A 15,514-nucleotide genomic window follows, 5' to 3' on the forward strand; every position below is an offset into this window, starting at 1 on the left:
CCCTCCCGCCCAGGATCCACCTCCCAAATCTCCAGGAATTTCTCAACCCAGACTTGGCAAGCCTGCCCACTGCAGTTGAATTCATTTTGGTTGCAATACTCTGCCAAGCCTCAGAGAGGAATTTCATTACTAAAGGGCTGCTTCAGGGAAGGGGAGGCAGAGAAAGGTGTGCACTGTCCACAGCTCATTGAGGCAAATAGGTCCCCCTGAAGCTGTTTTGGGGTGGGAAATCTCCCGATCTGAATTGGGGTGCTTGGGAAACAAGTTGCCTCTAAACTGATGAGTGCCTGTCTGAGTCAGTCAGGTGGAGGGGGGGAACCAAAATGGAGTACATTTAAAAATCGTAACATGTAATTGGGCCCTAAGTGAGCCTGTTCCGTCTTGGGGAGTTGACCTGTTTGGTTCTTTGTTTTGACCTATTTCTTTTAGGGGACTTCATGCGTTCTGGGCATTACTCCGCTCACACCATTAATGGTGTTTGGTCTCCGTGGTCTCCGTGGTCTCAGTGCAGCCGTGACTGTAGCCGAGGCATTCGAAACCGCAAGCGTCTTTGCAACAATCCTGAGCCAAAGTATGGAGGCCTGCCCTGTCTGGGACCGTCCCTGGAATACCAGGAGTGTAACGTCCTTCCATGCCCAGGCAAGAGACCAGCACAATCAGTACAATTTGGAAATATTTCACCAGGCATATGTTTTTTTTTTCTGAATGTATAACACTTCCACTGCTCTGATTTTTAAAGTTGTTTTTGCATATTCTGTGTTGCTGTACCTTTTAATACCTATTTATAGACCCATTTTGGATTTTAAAAGATGAAAATTTAAAATTAACCTTAAAAAAAATCTTTGTAAATCTTGAACACGTTTAGGAGTACACAACTTCTGTAGTGAATATAAATCAAATAGCCTGGCCAAGCAAAATGTGGAATAGGATGATATGTGAGTGTCAGTCTTGCTCTGACAATTAGTTGTACAAGAGAAATTCATGCTATGTAACTCCTTACTAACAGTTGCAGAGGAGTTAGCCATGTTAGTCTGTAGTAGTGTCCAGCGGTTTACACCATCATATCTTCATTCTTCAGTTGCACCGAGACATTCTGAGGTAATTTTGAAACCATGTGGAGTCACCAATTAGGTGGGTCCTTCCTACCTGACTAGGCAAGGCCAGAAAAGAGGACTTCCAAACATTAAGGTGGTATGGAAAGATGTTACAGGGAAACAACTATTCTGTCACTGCTGCAACGTATGAAGGGGTCTTCAAATTTCTCTTATTTGTCCATTGGGGTCAAACTACACAACAGGTTGGGTCTGGGTTCCCCACTTTTCCCACACATACTAGGAACTTTGCTTTTAAAGCCTGGAGGAGCCAATTTGACTCCAAACATTGGCATGAGGGGAGGAGGTGTCTTCCACCTTCTGCCTCTACCTTTTCCCTGCGTACAAAATGGCCTCAGTGGAGAGTTATTTGCATAACTTTGGAGCTATTTGAACCTTGAAAGTTGTGCAGTAACATTCTATGGGGCTCTTTCAGCTCAGGGAAAAGTCATGGGAGGGCAGAACTCCCCTTCTCCCCACCCACCCCCCAAACCCCTGATTCAGATCAGCTCCTGCCAGCTTTAAAAGAAATGTTCCCTGCAGCTGTTGTTTGAGTGGTGAGGTATAAGTAGGTTGGGTCTAGGGAACCCAGGCTCTACTTGCTGAAAAACATATTCAGTGTTTCTGCACAAGTTATTTGCCCCCAGTTCAGTGCTGGTCGGAAGTGTTCCCCCCCCTCCCCGCTCCCCAATAGCATCACGGTGTGTTGGTGCACCTCGCGAGGTTTCCCTAGCTTTTCTCCAGTCTTTCTCAGACCTGCATTGCTATGAACTTTTGAGAAGGGTCTCAGCAAAGCCAGGGGGCTGCCATGTGGGTTTGGATTTCCTGGTTCCACCCCTCAGGAGCCATCCCCCATAGCCATTTCCCCTCTTTCCTGCAGAGAGTTTTTCTTTTCTTTTTTGCAGTTGGCAGCTTAATAGTGTTATATACCATTGTACCAAAATATGCATGGGTTTCTCTGAATTCCCAGATTTCATTTAAAATAAAAACCCAGTCTTTAGCCCCTTTACTTGAAGAGATAGATGGGGGGGGGAGCATCTCTCTGCAACAAAATGGACTAGAAACTTACTTTTTAAAAATGAAAGCTGGGAATTCAGAGAAACTCATGCATATTTTGGTATAATAATGATATATCGCTATAACACTGTTATGTCTCCATATTTTTAAAAAAAGGCACCAGCACCTCTGTGTCCTGTCCTGTCCCCTCTGTGGTGGATTAGCGGCCACAGCAGCAGCACGGGGACTAGATACGCCTGTCCCCATGTGGGGAATGCCCCCCTCTCAGGTTCTAACAAGACGTGACGCAGGAAGTCTGTGATAAGATTTCTTGAATTTTTTCCCTTAATTTGGAACAAGCAGGAATGCTCAGAGCAAAGATGCAGTGGGAGGGAGTTTTAAGCTCCCCCCAGTGACAGCTTAAAATCCTTTCCTCTGAAGATGTTATCTGAGGAACCCCCAGGGGCAAATAGCAGCTGTGGGGTTGGGGTGGGATTTAGATTTGCCTGTTCTGAAGTTCTACAGAACTGGAAGATCTGATCCCTAGTTCCCACATCACATCAATTTTGGGGTCTTTCTTGCTTCCTCTTTGGAAAATATGTTACTGCTGCGGGCTTCTGCCATCTTGTTTAATATTAGATAATATTGCTCTCTCTCTCTCTCTCTCTCTCAAATTTAAAATTATATGTTTTTCCTGGATAGTGGCCTGAAGGTTGTTACAGACACATTTTTAGTTCAGCACCTTGGTTAGAAAAGCATTCAGCAATGAAGGATGCATGGAAATAGTTGGTTTCTTTCTTCCCTTTATCTTCATATCCAGGGCTAAAATAATTGGCACGCAGGCACTGTGTAAACAATCTCTGGATTTTTTGTCTTGAACTGGATACAAGGTGTGGGAGGCTGTCTTTATTAATGGAGAAGTGTATAGCGGGGGAGAGAGAGTGTTAAACCCTGAAATCTTTTTTATGATGCAGGTGAGTGAGGGAAAATAGGAGGGAGGAAATAGTTTAGGCAGCCCATTCCCTCTTCACCCGCTCTCTCATCGCCAGCTACAACCTCCCGTGCCAATGTCAATTGAAAATATGTTTGTTTTAGGTGGGTAGTCATGTCAGTCTGTAAAAATACTTCCTTAAAGACCAACAAAATTTTCCAGGCTATAAGCTTTCGTGAGTCTCACAAAGTCAAAATTATGAAGTGAGCTTTGATTCATGAAGGCTCATACCCTGGAAATTTTTGTTGATCTTTAAGCTAGTACAGGAGTTGAATTGTGGGTGGGGGGGACTGTCACCCTTGTAACTTTAACAACAACAACAACAACATCTGATTTATATACCACCCTTCAGTACAACTTAACACCCAGCTGACTTCAGGCGGAGGAGTGGGAAATCAAACCTGGCTCTCCAGATTAGAGTCCTGCCACTTTTAACCACTACATCAAACTGGCTTTACCTTGGCTCTGGAAGACACAAAACAACATCATATGTTTGGTCTTTTTCCAGTTGATGGAGGTTGGTCTTGTTGGTCATCGTGGTCGAAGTGCTCTGCCACTTGTGGAAGTGGGCATTACATGAGGACACGCTCCTGCACAAACCCAGCACCAGCTTATGGAGGGGACATCTGTCTGGGACTCCACACTGAAGAAGCACTCTGCAACACGCAACCGTGCCCAGGTATTAGAAGTCCCTTTTGAGAATTCAGAATGCTTCGGTATTGGATAGTAACTGGGGACTTGGACGACTTGCCCTGTCCCACCCTTTCTCCCAGTGGGCCTCACATATGGGTCCTCCCCATGCATTTTATGATCTTTGGATCAACCTTTTGAGAAGGTTAGACTAAGAGGCAGCGAGCAGTGCAAGTTCACCCAGTGTGCTTATGGGGTCACCCCATAAGTGGGGATTTGAACCCAGCTCCTGTCACCACCCTCCTCCAACAGTCTCCTTCACTGTAACCCACGGCCTGTTAACTGTTCTGTGTTTTGATACCAAGTCTTACACATTACACTAGACATAGCTCTTCCACCAAAAACGGCATCCAAAGGTTCAGTAGCCCAGGCACGGGCCAGTTGAAAAGCATCTGCTCGACCTTCAGAAGTTCCCGGGTTTAATGCTCGACGTCTCCAGTTAAGGCCAGGCAGCAGGTGATGTGCCTCAGTTCCCTCTACCTGAGACCTTGGCAAGCTGATGCCAGTCTGAGTAGTCTTTACTGACTTTGATGGACTGGTGGTCTGATGGAGTATAAGGCAGCTTCAGGTATTCATGAATTCCCCCTCCATCTCTTACAACCTGAAGGATCACTTACCTGGAGCTGCTGTGTGAGCACATCGTGCATTTGCAGGTTCTTCTCGGCAGCAGCCTATGATGTGGGTTGGGGCTGGCAATATGCTGGTTTCAGGTCAGGAGATGAGCCATCCTAGGGGACTGGAAAAGAACGCAACGCAGGAATGCGTTTTTTGGCAGGAGCCTCATGTTGTTTTGCCCCGACCTGGATAGCCCAAGTGAGCCTGATCTCATCAGATCTCAGAAGCAGGGTTGGTCACGGTTTGTACTTGAATGGGAGACTTCCAATGAAGCCCAGGGCTGCAGAGGCAGGCAATGGCAGGCAAACCACCTCTGGTAGTCTCTTGCCATGACCTGCCAGGGGTTGCCATAAGTCCGCTATGACTTGAGGACAGGATTTCATTTTATCCCTGACCTGAATAGCCCAGGAAAGCCTGATCTTGTCAGATCTCAGAAGCTAAGCAGGGTTGGCCTTGGCCAGTAATTGGATGGGAGACCTCCAGTGAAGACCAGGGTTGCTGAAGCAGGCAATGGCAAACTACCTCTGTGAGTATCTTGCCATGACAACCCCACCAGGGGTCGCCATAAGTCAGCTATGATTTGAGGGCATTCTCCACCACCTCATGTTGTTTAGTTTCAACCTCAGTTCCACTGCTTCAGAGCATGAAGGCATCATCTGATTCATGGCTTTTCAGTGCCTGGTTGTCCACACAGGGTAGATTGATCACAAGGGGTAGGAGAAATGTTGTTCACCCTCTTCCCTCATTTGGGAAGGATTTAAAACAATTTGTACCCTTGGCCCCCAATCCACCCATTGTCAAGAATAGCCATTGGTGCCACTGGACAGATCATCGATGTATGGGAAACTACGAGGGCTATCCTGCTGAATGAGAAGGGAGGAACTGGGGCTCAGCTCTGGCACTCCTCCAGAAGGGCAGTGGGCATCACCTCAGCTTATGGGCATGCGGTGTCAGGACTTGCCAGGTATTTCCCCAAATACTTCACTGCATCACTCAGGTGTATGAGTTAAAGATGTTTTATTAAGGGTTAATGCCAGTATCAAGCTACTATGACAATGGAATTGGCTGGAATGCCTAAAGGTGATTGAGTACAGTCAATTATAGGGTAATGTCCCCACCCGAGTGGGAAAAGCAGTCAGGAGTTTTGGCACACAAGGCCTGAGAAGAAGGGAGGGGGGAAGAAAGGAGCTCAGCTCAGTCTCTGTGTTGAAGTCAAGGTCGAGTTCCCAAGCTCAGCAGGAACTTAGAGCAAAGCTATAAGTGACTTTCTTCATGTGGAGAACACTAGATTTTTCTCGCAAGGTTACCTGGGAAGTGAAGTCCGAGTGGTCCGTCCCCTCTCTGTTAGAATCACTGCCTGAAGAGCCACAAGAAGGCTTCGTTTGGGGGCGGGCAGCTGCTACTTTCTCCCAGGGCGTCCTGCGGGCTGCCTGCTCCCGGGGAGCTTCTCTGGAAGCAGCCGCGTCGGTGAAGCTTCAGCTGCGGCGACAGCAGAAGAACCTGCAGCAGATCCTTCCACTGTCGCTGCGGTGGGAGCTTCACCAACACGGTGGCTTTCTCCAGAGCAGCTCCCTGGGAGCAGGCAGCCTGCAGGAGATGTCGACGTCACTTCCCAGGTAACCTTGCGAGAAAAATCTAGTGTTCTCCATGTGAAGAAAGTCACTTGTAGTCACACTCTCAGAAGCAATACACCTCTCTGGCAAGATAAGCGGTTAGCAATAGTGCAACAGACCTCAGGCTCCACTCTGCATGTACTCAGAGACCTGTTACTATAACAATACACAACTGGATATGGCGGATGCATGTCAGATATGCTGGGGCTTATCTGACATGTGGATTTGTTGAAAAATATTTTATTATTAAAAAATAATTACATATCTTGGACAATTGATCATAATCCATATTCATACTTAACGGTGTTATTCCTTACTCATCCACACATTCAAAAACTTCACCCAAACTTCATAACATTACTTTGTCATTATCTTCGTCCCAAGCGGACTGCATCTAAATTAGAATCAAACCTTCACAAATAACCTTTTCTGCGGACACTGTGCTGTTCCTATATCAATGATAAGAAAGCATACCAGTCTCCAAAGAGTAGACTTTCCCTTGCACAAAAACATTTTCATGCTCTCCGTTTATATATCAGCCTTATGTTTCCATCTCCACTTGCATTTTTTTAAGAACACGCCAGGCTTTTTATCTACCATTCTCTGCTTCAGAAGCAGACCTGGGCCTAGAATGTTGAGCCAGGGCGGGGGGGCACAGAGAGAGGCACAGGGCAGGTCCTGGCAGTGCCACTAGCCTTAGGTAGCACTGGAGGCCACAGCATGTTTCCCTCCCCCTCATCCCACCAACACCCAACAGAGAGAGGGAAGGAAGAACAGCAGTCGGCTGCTGGTTTTATGCCACTCAACTATTCATGTGTGTTAACTCTGCCTGCGTGGCTCCATGGGTAGCCAGGTTACAACACCTAGGTTGCAACGGGGGTGGGGTGGGGGGGCACCAAAATCCCAGGCTGTCTGGAGCACCAAAATCCCTTGGGCCTGCCCTTCTCTGGCTTTAAACAATGTCAAGTAGGACTGTCTGTGCCTTGGTGTGTGGATTGCTGTGTGTGGATGATACGGCACTAAAAACTGATTTGTGTGACCGTCTAGCCCAGAGTGTTCACAGGGAAACGAATGACAGCTTTTTTTAAAAACATACTTTGCTGTGTTCGAGACACTGCTGCTCACTTTGTTTCCGGTTGTCACAGATAGCTGGTCTGCCTGGTCCGAGTGGTCTGGCTGCGCTTCATCTGGAGTCCAGTTCCGTGCCCGTCAGTGTGATGTTTTGTTTCCTGTGGGTCAGCAGTGTTCTGGGAATACTACTGAGAGCCGACCGTGTGTTTCTGATTCCAACGCCATACCAGGTAACGGCAGGGCCTCGCTTATTTCCGCCGTTTGCATTCTTCATCCTGCTAATGCTCTTGTGAGACAGGACTGAGCTTGTGTAAGAGAGCTGCAGTGTTAGTTTCTCATCCTCCAAAGCACGTGCTATCTCCTGGAAGGAAGGGTTGTAAATGAGGCAGAGCTTATACCTAAGGAAGAGATGCTTCTGTATAGAATCCTTCTAGTATTTGCTGGAGAGGATGACCATTAGGACACTAGCAGGGCTTTTTTTCTGGGAAAAGAGGTGGGTTGCCCTTTGAGAAAATGGTCACATGGCTGGTGGCCCCGTCCCCTGATCTCCAGACAGAGGGGAGTTGAGATTGCCCTCCGTGCCGCTTGGTGGCGCGGAGGGCAATCGCAACTCCCCTCTGCCTGGAGATCAGGGGGCGGGGCCACCAGCCATGTGACCATTTTCAAGAGGTTCCGGAACTCCATTCCACCACGTTCCTGCTGAAAAAAAGCCCTGGACTCTAGCAAGACCATCCTAAGCAGGATGTAATTCTGCTTAGGATTGTATTGCGGGTCTCCGGTGGGGTGTTGGTCTGTAGTAGAAGAGCAAGAAGAGCTCTTTTACTGTTGTCATGCAGTGGCTAAGTAACTGAGCAGCAACACAGCACTTTGCTGGTTTGAATCTCTCTACACCATGAACTCACCAAGTGGGCTTGGGTCAGCCACTCTTCTCAGCCCAGCTCTCTAGCTGTGTTCTGGGTTTAATAGTAACACTGATTTTGTTCATCACTCTAAGTGGGCAATAATCTGTTCAGAAGAGCAGTATTCATATGAACTTTTGTTCTTGTTACAGTTATTAAGATATGAGTCCAATAGCACCTTACTGAACAACAAGATTTCCAGTGTAGAGGCTAGAGAGAGTCAAGGGTAGAGAGTCAAGCTCCTGAAAGTTTATACCTTGAAAATCTTATTGGTCTTTAAGGCACTCCTGGATTCAAATCTTACTCTTCTGCTGCAGATCTGGGATGCAGAGGGATCATACTAGTGGTGTGCACCCTCCCCCTCCCCCCCAAATTTGGGAAATCTGGATTCGGTATTCTGGAGTCCCCAATAAATTTGGAATTGTGGGAATACCGAGCTGATTCTGTAATTCAGTTCGGCTATATTGGAGAAATTAATTTGGCCATTATTCTCTATAGGAAAATCAATCTGTGGGCTATCTATTGGGCTGGGGTGTGTGTGTCATTTTTCCAGAAAACTTCACCCAATTTGTAGGGAACCTACTCCTGACTGTCCTCTAAAGACCCTCCAAGTTTTATGCAGATTGGACCCCAATTCTCTGGGCCCTCAAAGAAAATGCCCCCAGCGACTTTTCATTATTCCTTACGGGGCAAACTATCTGGGGGCCATCCGGGGACATTTTTTAAGAAAAGTCCACCAAATTTGCAGGGCACCTACTCCTCTCTGTCCTCTAAAGGCTTCCCCAGTTTTAGGAAGATTGAACCCCCAGAGCCAATTCCGTGGGTCCCCAAAGAAGCTGCAAGGCTGCCATGGCCACGGTACACTCCCAAATGCAAGCTGAGCTCATCCAAAAGAAAGCCCAAAAGAATCAAAGTGAAGCAAGGGGCACTGTTGCAAATTTCAGTGCAATCCCAGGAAGAGTTAGTCCAGTCCTTAGGGATTCTTAGGATTTCACTGTTAGCCCAACAGAACCAGTGTCATTCACAGCAGCCAGGCACTGGGTTCAGCCAGCGGAGAAACCCCACAGAACAGAATCAAGCAGTACCCAACCACAAGCACAAGGCATTTCCTTGCTTCAGTTTGCTTCTGTTGGGTTAAGTTTGCAACAGTTTGGTTTGGGTGGAATGGTTGTGATTCTCTGGTGTGATGTCAGTCCCCTTACCTCTCTTTGATTTGGGGGAGGAGAATCCATTCTCGTGCTTCAATATGGTTCCGTTGCCCCAGTGTGTTTCTGCAGTGGGACTCAGCTTTGACTGTTCCCCCATTATAGGAACAAATAGAGTGGTTGGGAGCACCTTGTGGGGAGCCCATAGAATTGGCCAACCTTCATGAAACTTGGGGAATCTTTAGAGGACATTGAGGAGTAGGTTCTCTGCAAATTTGGTGGTGTTTGGCTTACAAATGACCCCCCCCCCTTCCCCCTCTGTAAAAAAGGCAGGAACTGTGGTTTCTTTGCTGTTTCTTTGAGGGAAACCGCAAAGGAGCAGCCAAACCTTGTGTACCAAATTTTACTGAATTATTTTGGTGGCTTGAGTGCAGAATGCTGAATCTGATTCGGTATTGCCTATTTTGATCCAGAAAAGCCAAATTTTATCAAATCAGCAAAAATCATCTTTTTTCCAAAACTGAACTGCACAACCCTTAGTACACATATAAGTATGTAGAACAATCTTGCAAGCAGTGATGGTTACTTTTGACAGCCCCAAAAGAATGGGATGCCACCAAACCCCAATGCAAGTACAGTCAGCACCCTCCACTAAAAGGAGTGCAAAAAACTCATTACTTGCAAATACCCAGTCTCTAAATCACAGTGGCGCCATACTCGGATATATTTCATGCCAGTAGAAGCTGCCCATCTAAGCAAAGTGTAATGATCTTGTCTGCTTTAAAAAGAGGCCATTTCTACATGGGTTATTTGTCCCGGCTTCGAAGCAATTGGGAAGTGGGGGGGGGGGTGACATGTCCTGCTTCCCTGCAGCGTCACTGTGAACGTGGGCACCTCCTGGGGTTTCCCCGGGAGGGTTTTCCCAGGTGCTTCCCAAACCTGCTTTGCTGCAGAGTTTGGGGGGAAATAGCAGCAAAGCCTGGAAAGCGGCTGTGTGGGTGGGAAAGTTCATATCTTGCTCTCACAAGAGCCATTTTTCCTGCTCCTATCCCCGCAGCATCCATTTTCTCTCTTTTTCTGTGTTTTTTTAATCAGCAATTCAGTATTTATATATTGCTATAATGTTATAAGCTGTGTATCAGGTTCTCTAAATTCCTGGCTTTCCTTCTAATAAAGAAAAAAACATAAAGAAAAAAAAAGTAAGTCTCTAGTCCCTTTTCTTGCTGAAAAACGAGATATCTCTGCAATGAAAGGGAGTTTGGTGGTGGTGGAGAGTGCCCTCAAGTCATAGCTGATTTATGGCAACCCCTGCTGGGCTGTTCAAGGCAAGAGACTAACAGAGGTGGTTTGCCATTGCCTGCCTCTGCAACCCTGGTCTTCATTGGAGGTCTCCCATCCAATTACTAACCAAGGCCAACCCTGCTTAGCTTGCGAGATCTGATAAGATCAGGCTCACCTGAGCTACCCAGGTCAGGGCAGTGAAAGGGACTACAGACTTCATTTTTGTAAAATGAAAGCTGGGAATTTCAGGAACCTGATGCACAAGAGTTTTATAGTGATACTCAATTGCTGATTTTTTAAAAATGGAAATGTTGTAGTGGTACCAGGGTGGGCAGTGGCCACTGCTGGAAGACTAGGGCAGGGAAACTATGAGGAAACCTGCTGTGTGGAAGCCCCATTGCCACTTCATTGTATCAGCAGCCGTAGCACACTCTCAAAAGCAAAACATCTCTCCGGCAGGAGTGGAGAAGTTACACAACCCTGTCCCTATTTGGAAACCAAGACATAGGACTTGTTGAAATTTGTGTTTAATCAGATGGAGAGTGCCCTCAAGTCAGAGTTAACTTATGGCAATCCCTGATGGAGATTTCATGGCAAGAGACTAACAGAGGTGGTTTGCCATTGCCTGCCTCTGCAACCCTGGCCTTTGTTCGAGGTCTCCCAGGCCAACTCTGCTTAGCTTCTGAGATCTGATGAGATCAGGCTCACATTGGCTATCCAGATCAGAGCATTTAATCAGATACAATCTCTGAATTTTGCTGAGACTGGTAGCTACCATTGACAGGAAATGTTCTTTTCAAAAAGGTGTATAGAATTTGAGGCACGGAGGGAGAAAGTGGGGGACTTTTTGCCCTGTTTGTGGGCCCCCTGGAGGTGTGGAGGTGGGAGCATTTGGCAATCACTTTGGGAAATGGAATGCTGCACTCAGATGGAACTTTGGATCAAATCCAGGGGCTCCTTCCTTTCCGTCCCTCCCTAGGTGTAGGAGCACACAGTATGCAGGCCAGCAGAAGAGATTTTAATCCCCACCCCTGCTGAAGGTTTTCACATTCACAGTGTAGTTGATAGGTGGACTGTGTTTGCTGGATTTAAGTGCTTGGTTTATGGTGTGAAATCTTTGCCGAATGGAACATATTTTATTTTTCTCATCAAATGTAAGGTGGTGAAAAAGAATTCTGCAGGTTTAAGCATTTCTCTTTCCAGATTGATTAGGGATTTACAAAAAGGAACGTCAAGAGTGATTTAGAACTGTCGTTCTTTACCAGTGTTACATAATTGGATTATTTTCTATTGCAGATATAATGGTAGCAAGAACCAGCAGCATCAAAGAAAAACGATGCGGTGGTAAAGCCTTTTACTTCTTCTCATTCTTGTTTTTTCCCATTCTTGTTTTCTCTTTTTTATGCTACTTTCCTAGCTTTATTTAATAGCTGAGGCTCAGTTCATCTGTTATGTGGTACCCTATGATCCTTTTCTCTCTACTTTAAAAAAAGAAATCCAAATCCTTGATGTACAAAGGTGGATGGGGAGAGACTGTTTAATCTTTTCTTCTCCCGCTCAAAATCCTCCTCCCCAATCTGTTTTTTCACTCTGGTGCAGCAGTGTGGAACTGTTTTATTGCAGTGTATGAAAAAGTAGAAGGGGGAGGAGCTGAAACAAACCCTTTTGAGCTTGAAACAAAGGAAAGTCTATTTTCTGTAGGCCACTGGCCGATCACCCACCTCTTTGAAGGCACACTGTTGTCACAATTGGTGACAAATTGTTAAAATTGAAAGCTGCAATGAGTGTCAGTGATAAAAAGCAGATTTGCAGAGTCGTTTTTTGTTTACATCTCTTAAATCGTTAAGTTGAAGGGGAGCATGGTGAGGAGCTTAGTATGGAAGCCCAGCCTGCACATCTTTAGAAGTCTTGTGGATACACAGCTCTGGCTTCCAAGACTGCTGCCAACATTGTTACGGTTAAGCTTATGTTTTACAACAATAAAGGTTAGAAACTTTTTCTGCTTAAAAAAAATGAAGCTGACATTCTCAAAAAAGTTCAAACCTGCATCCATTTTCATGACTTTTTTTGTTCCTTGCTTGCGTTGTTTGCATTGTTTGCTGATCAATACATCCAGTTCACAACGTGGCCCCATCTGAGGATACTTAAATACAGAGACTGGAGCCATGAGCAGACAATTTCTTTCTACAAAACTGAACCTGAGAAAAGTCCTAGGTTTGCAGAAAAAGCTGAAATCTGAAAAACAACAAGTTAACCCACCCCCAAATAATAGACACAGTGCATATTCCTATAAGAAAGGAATGCCCTCTGCAGTAGCCATTGTGGAAGTTGCTAGGTAACCACAACAATATCACCATCCTTCAAGCCTTGGTTTCTATCAAGTAAAAAGCAGGAGGAAGGGGCAGGGCCTTTTCCAGGGCTGACTGAGGGAGGGCTCGACAGAGCCAGGTCCTACTGCAACTATTGTCAGGCTGGGGTACTTGCTACTATTCAACAGCAGCCACTACAGAAAAGCCAGTGCTTCAGAATGTTAGACTAGGATATGAGAAATCCGAGTTCAAATCCACACTCCACTGTGGAAGCTCACTGAGTGACTTTGAGCCAATCACATACTCCCAGGCTAACCTACCTCACAAGAGTAGAATAGGAGTACAATGTAAGCTGCTTAGGTTCTCCATTAGGGAGAAAGGTTGGATATAAATGAAGTAATTAAATTATATAGCTGTAATTGTGGGCAGATAAAGGTAGGTTGGCTGGTGGGTGGGAAGGAGAGAAGGAAGCAGGGAAAGGGGAGAGGATATGGGGGCTACCAAGAGGAGGGAATGAGAAAATAGTGGTGAAGGGAATACAGAGGGAAATCAGATGCTTTCTGCAAGTCCTTGTGGATCCCCCACTTCTTCTCTAATGCTGTAAACTTAGTGCTATTGAATGATGTATTAGATGTCTCGTGCTGTCGGATTGAATCGTTTCATATTTTTTGTAATCTGCCTCGAGTCTCCATGAGAAAGGCAGGCTATAAACAGAGTAAACAAATAATATGAGAGTACAATGTATGTATAAATATGCGATACGGAAATGGATTTAACGTAATCAAAAACACTCTCTTGTGTTCTCTCCCTTGCAGAGTTTAATATGTTCCACATGACTGCTGTGGGGCTGAGCAGCTCCATTCTTGGATGCCTTCTGACTCTTCTGGTTTACACTTACTGCCAACGGTATCAGCAGCAGTCCCACGACGCAACTGTCATCCACCCAGTGTCTCCTGCGCCTCTCAATACCAACATCACTAACCATCTGCACAAGCTGGACAAGTACGATTCCGTGGAAGCCATTAAGGTAAGGAATAAAGAGTGGTTTTGCTTCACGGAAGGATGGGTTCTTGTGGGTATTATTGAGTTCTTGTTATTTTGAAATACTTACATCCCACTTCTTTCCTCCAGTCAGTGAGACTCCAAGCATCTACTTCTGTATTCATGCTCCCGAGCGCCAGGCTACACAAGACATAGAAACATAGAGCTGGAATGTGCCAAAGGGTCATCTAGTCCAACCCCCTGCACAATGCAGGACATTCACAGCTATCTCCTCCCCTCCCCTCCCCCCCAGTGTCCCCTGCTCTATGCCCAGGCATTTTTTTAACAAGTCAACTCTGAGACAAATCTGGCCCCCGTAGAGTTTTAAAAGGACGTTCCACATGGCTGGTCTGTGGTTGTGGGGAAAGCAAGTCAGGTTGAGTTCCCAGACCCAGCATTAAAAAACGTCTTGTGTAGGTTGGCCCTCAGTTGCCCAGCCTGAAGTCCTGCTTTGAGAGTCTTCCCTTCTGAGCCAGGGCATGCAGGGATTGCTCAAAACGGCCTCCACATGATCACTTCCTTTGCCACAGCCGTAGTTTAGTACAGCAGTCATCACATTATTCCAGTGCAAAGAGATTCCACAGTAGTATCAGCTGACTCTCGGAAGTGGCAGAGCTGGTACAGTCTGACCCTCTTAAACTCAAGAACTGGACCCATGTGACCATCAGCCCTCACAGTTACAGCTGCAGTACAGAGTTTCCGTTAATTTCTGTAAAGTTTAAAGTGGCCGTTCCTGGAACCTCCTTTTTTATCCCCTAAGCTCAAGATCAGTGACAGAAATGTGGAATGTGACTCTGCTGTGTGGGGGAGCTAAAGCATGGAGTCCTCCCGAGTGACACGTGATTTACTCCAGCAGTGTGAGGAAGTTGCCGCAGTGTGCATGACTCGGACCGTGCAGAGAATGCTGGCAGTCGGTTCTGCGAGGTGCCTGCCCTGTTCGAATTACAAGTCCCGCTGAAGCGTTGTCTTATTTCTCTTTCCTCACTTGCTTTTCACCTTCGGGTAGCTGCCAGAACAATTAAAAAAGGCATGATCCATGTTGACTCACTCAGCATTTTATCTGGTTTTACGCTCTCGAATTGCGCTTTGGGTGGGTGGTGTCCATTGTAATATGAAGTATCTATTATAATACAAAAGAAAATCTTCTTGTTCATGTTAGTAAAAAGGTGCTACATGGCTTTTGGATTTGGATTTTGCTATGGACCGTTATGGATTTTGCTATTAATGCTCCTGGGGGACAGAGTGCGTGAGATTTCTCTTAACGAGTCAGGTCTGATCCAAATCTGGGCTGTTTTCACGTCTTTACATCACGCAAAATTCATGGAATTTCTGCGCAGTTCTTGGCGCAGTTTCTGACATACTGTGCCACATTCCTGTTTTCAGGGTACAATGACATCAGAAATTGTGCCATGAAGACGCCCTCATTCCATGAGTTTTGTGAGATGTAAAGACGTGTGAAAACAGCCCTGGCCCCTGCAGAATTTGAAAAGGTTGTTCTCCAGTGGTCAACGGGAGTGGGGCATTCCTTACTATTGGGAAGCAGCTCCTCCTCTAGCGCAGGGTCAGATGACTTTTTATCGATCTTGAACGGGGAGGGGCTTCCCCATGTCTCGTCAGTTATTTCTGGCCCTGCCTGAGTGCAGGACGTCGACAGCTGCACTCCGTATGAGCGCGCGATCCCAGTGCCAGAAGGCTAAAGCAGCAGAGGCTCGCGGGGGGAGGACAAGCCTAGCAGCATCTCCTTCCTCCTTGGATCATGGCGGATGCGATGG

The 15,514-nt window shown here is 46.3% G+C and overlaps 1 protein-coding gene across 1 annotated transcript in view; it reads left to right on the forward strand.

The window, feature by feature from the left end:
• SEMA5A (semaphorin 5A) overlaps positions 1-15,514 on the forward strand; it is a 155,688-nt gene that overhangs the window by 134,672 nt on the left and 5,502 nt on the right. Inside the window, exons 16-20 of the mRNA XM_054984946.1 lie at positions 430-639; positions 3,587-3,757; positions 7,142-7,297; positions 11,689-11,736; positions 13,517-13,728. Coding sequence (XP_054840921.1) covers positions 430-639; positions 3,587-3,757; positions 7,142-7,297; positions 11,689-11,736; positions 13,517-13,728 — 797 coding nt within the window. The remainder of the gene's footprint in view (positions 1-429; positions 640-3,586; positions 3,758-7,141; positions 7,298-11,688; positions 11,737-13,516; positions 13,729-15,514) is intronic.

Source organism: Eublepharis macularius, chromosome 7, assembly GCF_028583425.1.
Source record: "Eublepharis macularius isolate TG4126 chromosome 7, MPM_Emac_v1.0, whole genome shotgun sequence".
NCBI classification, from domain to species: Eukaryota; Metazoa; Chordata; class Lepidosauria; order Squamata; family Eublepharidae; genus Eublepharis; species Eublepharis macularius.